Below are 7,408 nucleotides of genomic sequence, written 5' to 3'. Positions count from 1 at the left end.
ACACACACACACACACAACTTGCACGCATAATGCTGAAATTTCTGCACAAGTATGCGTCTACCCACACATAAAAGTATCTACAAGCCTAAGAAGAAAAAAAATAGCAGCTATTACTTGCAGTAAAATACTCTCAAACACACACAGAAATGCACATATATATATATATATATATGCATCCCCCAAACTCAAGAACTACAAGCTCTTTTTATCCAAAAAGCATTCACAGACAGTCAACTGAGCCTGATCAGATTGGTGTTGGAACTCTTCATATTTAATGCTGCAACACACTGCTACATAGTCCATTCCTTGCCTCACATATAACTTAGGTTTTGGAGACATTTGACATTTCTTCAGCTGCTGTGCAGTTTCCTAGGCTGAAAATTGAAAGCAAAGACCAATTACAGTTCAAGGAATGGTGTATTCAAGTGGTCATGTGGAAGGAAGTTAATATCGATGCATTGTGTAATGCTGTGGGAAGTTCACAGTAATATTAGGTAAAATAACTGCTCACTATTATAATGGCTATAGAAAAATAACTAAAATCTATTTAACCTTATAGCCCATTACCACTTCCTTAACTCATGCAAATCTATTTCTAATTGATCAACAAGCAATCAAAACCCAATTACATGTACAGCAGTAGTGTATGACTCTTGCATGGTTACTTTTAATTGGTCCCAAAAATAAAAGTGTAATTTATTACTCATGGGAAAATTTTGTGACTTTTCTTTGTCACAAATGCCTGTAAGTCAAAAACGGAGACAAAACTCCCAGACCGGATGTGAATCCAGGATGTTGTTATATGGTGTGTGTAGTCGCACACTCCAAACACATGCAAAAACCTCAGGTTTCACTTTCATGTTTACAAGCTGGCCTTTGGCTTCTCTCCCCATGGAAAGCCTGTGGCGGCTGCAGCTGAGGCGGCACAACAATTACAAAATCTGTCCACGTACAGTCTACTGCCTTTTCTCACCCACAGCTCCTAGTGCACATCCGGCCAACTGTGGAAGAGGGGAATGCTTTCTGAATTGCCTCTCTTGAGGAGCCTAAGTGTTAGTGTTTGTTTTTTGAGTGGTTTTTTTCCCTGTCTTCAAAGAGAGCTGGGGCTGGGCTGGAAACCCGTGCTGTTGTGGGCTGATAAAGCCCTTTGAGGGTGCTTTTCATGTCCTAACTTATGCTTTCTTGACCCCTCCGCCATCATGGAGGATCTTCCAATCCTGTAAATGCACCTCAAAGAGATGTGGAGCAAGGAGAGAGGAGGCTTCTGGAGGAGCTTAGAGTAAGAAAACGCAGGTACAGCCTACACGCAAGTCTTAATCAAAAGGCATGAAGCACAGTAGAGCTACAGAATGGAAATAAGGATTTCTCACTTGGTACCTCTGACTTCTCTGTCCTCACATCTCTTCCTCACATCTCTCTCTCACATTCTTGCTGGGTGTTATTAATTCCACCTGTGCTTTTCCTGCGTTGACAAGCCATGAAAAGGGTCTATTAACACACTGTCTCCTTTGTTTAATCCGTACACAAACTAAAATGTGAGAACGAGAATTTGCGCTTTTACAAGGAGTTTGATGATGAAACTGTTTCTCAGCCCAGCACAAATAGTTCCAGCACATAAACCAGCGAGATATGTGTTAATTAGTGAGCTTACAGGTGCTGGTAGGTGTTTTCTTTAAGTGCTGAGTAAAAGTACTCCTTGTTAAATTACTGATGCATTAGCATTATAATTTTGTTAGTAAAAACAGTTGTTGACAGCTGTCAGATAAATGTACTGAAGTAAAAAGTCCAATAAATCCAAAAGTAAAAATTATTGACTATTGCAAGAAACTAAGAAGTGGTCATTAGCTTAAAATTGAACTTCAGTTCAGTACTTGACCAAGTGTTCTCGCTACAACTTTCCACTTTTGCCAGAAACAGTGGTGTTACTGATTCCCCTTTTCAAAACAACATGACAACATCTGACACACATACTGTACATCAAGAGTGATATAAGGACATAGTGGTTTGCTCAGCACATGCACATAAGACGCTGTTATTTACACGCACCAGATATTCTCTATTTCAAATATAGGTGCATACAGACCTCTGTGCTTCAGATTGCAAAATAAGGCATTCCCCATGGGTTTTCTTTCTTTCCTACATATAAATACATATGTGCTGTCTCATTAGGGGCTGGGCACTGCATAGCCTGCAGCTCTGAGTGAGTCCATCTTTGATTGTCTGCCTCTTAGATGGAGAAGGCTTCTGAGGAAAAGCTCTGAAATAGGCGGCTCAAACTGAAAGAAAAAAACAACATCAATTCACACAATCTGTTGCACTTTGGAGCCCAAACTGCTTGTGACACACCCGGAAAATCCCCTTTCTTCACAATATGACACTTCAGCTGCCATGCCCCCGGGTGGCAGCTGATCAGCAACAAAAACAAACGTGGGGTATAAAGTGTTAAAGAAAAGTGTGTCAAAACTGTCCTATTTGAAAACTGTTAGTGGCATTTTCTGCTAAAAATATCCAATATCATCTACCTTCTCTTCTCACCAGGAATAATATGTGAAACATGAAATAATGAATACATTTGAACAGGCAGCACACACACACACACAGATCCCGTAGAGCTGTTGTCAGCCTGGATTTACAAAATAAGACAAGTTGGGCTTTGCAGCCAGTCAGTGGTTGTCATATAAGACTAGGTGACTGTTGTTTGGAGCTATTTGGATGCTGTTCACATGTTATTTACATCACACACCCTCCTGTCATGTCCTGTTCCCAGCATGTATTGTGTGTGCGTACATACGTCTTCATTTGTGTGTGATCATGTGTGTAAAGGACTGTCTCCCTGATGTCCCATCATCCCAAATAATCATCCCATAGTCATGCGTGAGATGCGATTTCCTTTAAACAATAGCAGGCCAGCTCGCCTCGGTGACCCCCAACCTCTCAGGCTGCACTCACACTCACACATGCACACAAACACACACACATCCTCTCAGCTTGCATTAATAGCAACATGTGCGCATTTAAATACACACAGCTCAGGCTCATCAGAGCAGTGGTGATGATGACACAGTCTCTTTATGTTGCTGCTCATTTAACCGCCTTCTAAGCAGCTTTAATAACTAGGGCCAACTGCTTGTCGGCACTGCTGCTTTCGCCTGACCTCAACTATTGGATAGCGAGCAAGACGCAAACTAATACTAATGATTTCCCTGCCAAAAAATAAAAAAGGAGAAGTGATTGTGAATGCCCCAGACCTGTCTTTAACATAGATGATTGTAATTTAGTTGAAATGAAGGACTTGGAGACTTTGGTTGGCCTACTTTGAGTGCCAGTGATAATTCAGCTGGCGCTGCCCTGCTAGCCAAACACAATCCATCACAGCAGTGTGCCGTCTGTTCAGATTTGTGTTGTAGAGACAAGAGCATAACTCCTACATTTGGGTGAAAATCTTCTGATTTTGTGACATTCTTTTTGAGTGAAGCGATCAGTCCTGTGTTGCGTGTCAGTCACCTGTCAGTCAAATGTTGTGGCCGGTCCTGTGACAGGATTTTCTGTTGAATTGTGAGATACAATTTGTCTTTTTACTTGTCTGTCCAGCCACTGTGGCTGTAACTGCTCAAGCTCCACTTTAATCCACCTTTTTTGTTGAATGTGATAATACTATAGTACACAGTAATCTGATCCCAATACTCCATTACAAGTACAGTATAATCCCCAATTCAAAACCCTAATTAAAAGTGAAAGTATAGAAGTATTATCAGCAAAATTAAAACATTAAAAACTACTCATTCTGCAAGAAAATGGCCCATGTGACCATTTATTATTATATATCACATTGTTAGATCAATGCGTATCTGATATTCAAGGTGGAGCTAGTTTTACATAGTTAATACGCTGTATTTAGTGGTTTCCATTAAATCTGAGATGTTGCAAGATTAATAATGGGGTAGGAAAGAAGAAGATGAAGATAGAGTTCTGCTACACAAATCTTAATTAAGTGGACTTTTTTGGACCATCTGAGGAAGTGGGGATGGGAAATATCTTCCTGGTGGAGCTGCTAGCAACTTATAGGAATCTTAAAGACGACAAGGGGTCCCAACTAGACACTTTTTTCATAAGCCAAAGAGGTCAGGAGCTGCTGGTTTTTTAATATATATATCATGGTATTATATAGACACATCATGCGTATCATACAATGCAAACTGAACGGCCTCCCACGAAATGCAAAGCTACTCGTACATGTCAATCTATATAAAACGGCAACCAGATGTAGATTGAGTGATTACCCTTAATCAGTGTTCACTCTCACACAAGTCGAATTGATTTAATGATGGCCATTAGCATTTTAACATTTTGCTATGGGAAGGTGACTCAGCACAGCAGGTGTCCTTTCATGCTATTTCCAAGAGACTGAAATAAACATTCATCCAAGATGAAAAGGTTGAATGACAACTTTGCGCTTTTAATCACTGCCTGATAGCTGCACAATCATCAATTACACACATCGGGGCATTCATGTAACTACTCAGAGCGTGTAACCACTTTCAGCTGAGCTTTTGTAGGAGGGTATGTCTTGTTCAAAAACAGGTGGGTGAATGACTTTCATTAATTGTGTAAAACCCCGACCAATATGCATATATTTACAAGGATGCTCTCATCAGAGAAGTCTGGCTTTATTTGGCTGCTCTTTGTATTTGATATAGCCGCTCATGCAATGAAAATGTTCCATTTAGTTATATACAGATAGAAACTTTCTGGATGTGATGTGTGAAGTCTTTTAGCATCTTGGCAAAATGTGATCACTCCGGCACTGAAACAACTGCGAATCACTGTTCACCAAAGCGGCAGGGGATTGAGGTGAAAGTGACAAAAGTTAGCTGCAGGCAATGGGGTAAGCCTCAGAAGATAAAATTATTAAATTATTAAAAAATGTCCTCTTGACATTTTATTCTTTAAGCCCAGTGAAACGGTCCAAGATGTTCATTATCAGCTGTTCACAGCATGTACTGATTGGAAGTCATCATGTGTGACATGAAGTGTCAGCAGCTCATATCTAGAAGTGGAAAATGATTTCACTCTGTTACTGAAGCTGTAATCAGCACTGTTATGTTACGTGCTATACATTTTTATTTTAAGTTATTTACTTATCAAAACATTGTAGCCCAACATGAAAAATATATGTAGATTGAACTATTTTTTAATCATTAAATCTTGTGCATTTTTTATGGAAAACTTTGTGCTGATTAAATCAAAGAATCTGTGCTCAAATGGCAGAAAATGTCATGATTTTCACAGCTGAGGTCCTGTTTGACTAATTATCACAGCAGCATGACTAGCCTCTAATAAGAGTAGACTGGTGTGATGGACTCAAGTGATCCCAGGAGAGGGAAGCCTAACATACACCAGTCAGCCAAATTGCAGCTGGGAGCTGCAGACAGGAGCTGTACTGCTCCCGAAACATGTTCTTAAAGCCTATATATCCTCAAACTAGTGTGTCATGCCTCTGTTGCTTCTGCCGTGTGTGTCTGGCAGCAGTTAATAAGATATCAGTGAGCTGAAGGGAGCAATATGCTGGATCTACAGAAAAGGATCATACGGCACATCAAGCAGCCAAGCAGCAGCGACAAGCCCCCTCCATCATACACTAATTCCACCTTTACAGATAAATGATGGATAGCTGCAAGAGATGTGTTTTTTTTTTTTTTTTGTTCAAGGTCAACAAGTCAGTGAGCTGTCAGAACAATTAGTCAAGAAGGCAAGCTCAAGAAGAACATTTAAAATAGGCTTTAGCAGTGATGTAGTGCAGGGTATACGGATAATTTCAGTTGGCATTGGGTATATACCCAATTCTAAATCTCTGATGTGCAGCATTAAGTAGCCTAGTGTTTCCCTGGGATAGCAAAGGCATGATATACAGTCAGTTGTCCAGTTCGTGGCGTAAGGAATAAGGAATATTTCAATCAAAATGCATAATTTTATGCAATTGTCTCTCTCAATATTGTCAGTATTGATCTGCACCTCTTTTCTGGCTAATTTTAATTTATTATGATGATCCTTACTCCCTGAAGTCAGGCAGCCGAAGTGACAATGTGCAAATACTACTGGCCCATTTTCGGGTGAGCTAAATATGCAAGAGGGCGTTTGTCCTTTGCTGGATGGTCTGCTTTAAAAAAAAAATACAAAAAGGGGAAGAAAGGGAAAAAGGAATACATTAAGAATATACCCACTTCTTTAAGCACCACTTCACTGCTGGGCTTCAGTTTGAATAGAAAATAACTCTCTCCACTCTCTTTCTTAGTAAGTATTTACAGAAAGGTACGACAAGGGAGGAAGCGAGGATGGAGGACTTCATATCGGAACGCGTCCCGTAGACGGAAGTGCTGCACTTTCCTCCTCCCTACGGAGCGGCTCCTCCTCTCCGCGCTGCTCGCTCCGTTACACCACCGGGCAGAGATGTTGTCTGCCTTTTGGTCTCACCTGCTACCGATTGTCAAACTTTATCTGCTCGGTTTGAAGGTTCTGCTGGTTCAGCTGTTCAGCAGACCTCTCGGGTTGCCAGGTCAGTTCATCTTCAAGTTCGGCCAAGGTGTCACATTCCGTAACGGGGCAACCTTATAAAGTGTCATGATCATCGCAATTAACGCTGGGAGTTACATTAAGACCCTTAATTATTGCTTTTATCGTTACAAAGGAGCAGTTTCCATCTGTGTGAGCTGTCACTGTGGCGCAGCAGTCTTACGTTAACGTTAGCTAATCTAACTTAACGCTATGGTGAAGTGTAAAAGTCGAAATGTGAGTGAAATAAATTGGTTTTCTTGTGTGTTAAGGTAGCCGAATTCAACCGAAGATCTTAAGGGATCCCCCTCTTCTCAAATTATGTCCTTCAAAGCGTCTACATTTGTCGCCGAGCGATTTGGGTTTTAATTTGCACTTTTTTATAACGCAGTTTGGACTGGTGCGGCTATCCGCAAGAGAACAGAACGTATCTCTACTACAACCGACTATCAATCAATGAAATACACTACATTGTTACCTGTTGTTCACTTAGTAGATACTGCTCCAGGAGTTACATCTATATATTTCAGTGATTTGTGTTGGTGTTGTGATAGAGGGTGATGAAATTAACGCTAGGCCCACAGTCAGACATGCATTACAAGTTACTGATTGTTTGTCTAATTGGTATTAATTGGTATTAATTGAGATGCAAATTTGACTTCTTGTATTTACAAAAAAGCATGGCAAACTCTAATATAGCCATGTTGAAACACAGCTATAAAGCTTTATAAATGGACTTTCTTTGACTGAAGGGAGCACTGGTGAAGTGTGAATGAATGAATGAATTAGGCTTATCTATTTATTGAGGGCAAGATTTCAATCAAATCAAATCGATTAATCAAGTTTATTTGACACATG

At 40.3% G+C, this 7,408-nt stretch overlaps 1 protein-coding gene across 1 annotated transcript in view; it reads left to right on the top strand.

Annotated features, from left to right (window-relative positions):
* Positions 1-6,299: 6,299 nt before the first annotated feature.
* Positions 6,300-7,408, top strand: part of LOC118338878 (dehydrogenase/reductase SDR family member on chromosome X-like) — a 37,234-nt gene continuing 36,125 nt past the window's right edge. The window contains exon 1 of the mRNA XM_035676321.1: positions 6,300-6,554. Coding sequence (XP_035532214.1) covers positions 6,449-6,554 — 106 coding nt within the window. The 5' untranslated portion in view covers positions 6,300-6,448. The remainder of the gene's footprint in view (positions 6,555-7,408) is intronic.

Source organism: Morone saxatilis, unplaced genomic scaffold, assembly GCF_004916995.1.
Source record: "Morone saxatilis isolate NCDOM2014 unplaced genomic scaffold, NCSU_SB_2.0 Contig5, whole genome shotgun sequence".
NCBI lineage: Eukaryota > Metazoa > Chordata > Actinopteri > Moronidae > Morone > Morone saxatilis.
The sequence above is the reverse complement of the archived record's forward strand: the minus strand, read 5'-3'. Positions and strand labels throughout refer to the sequence as shown.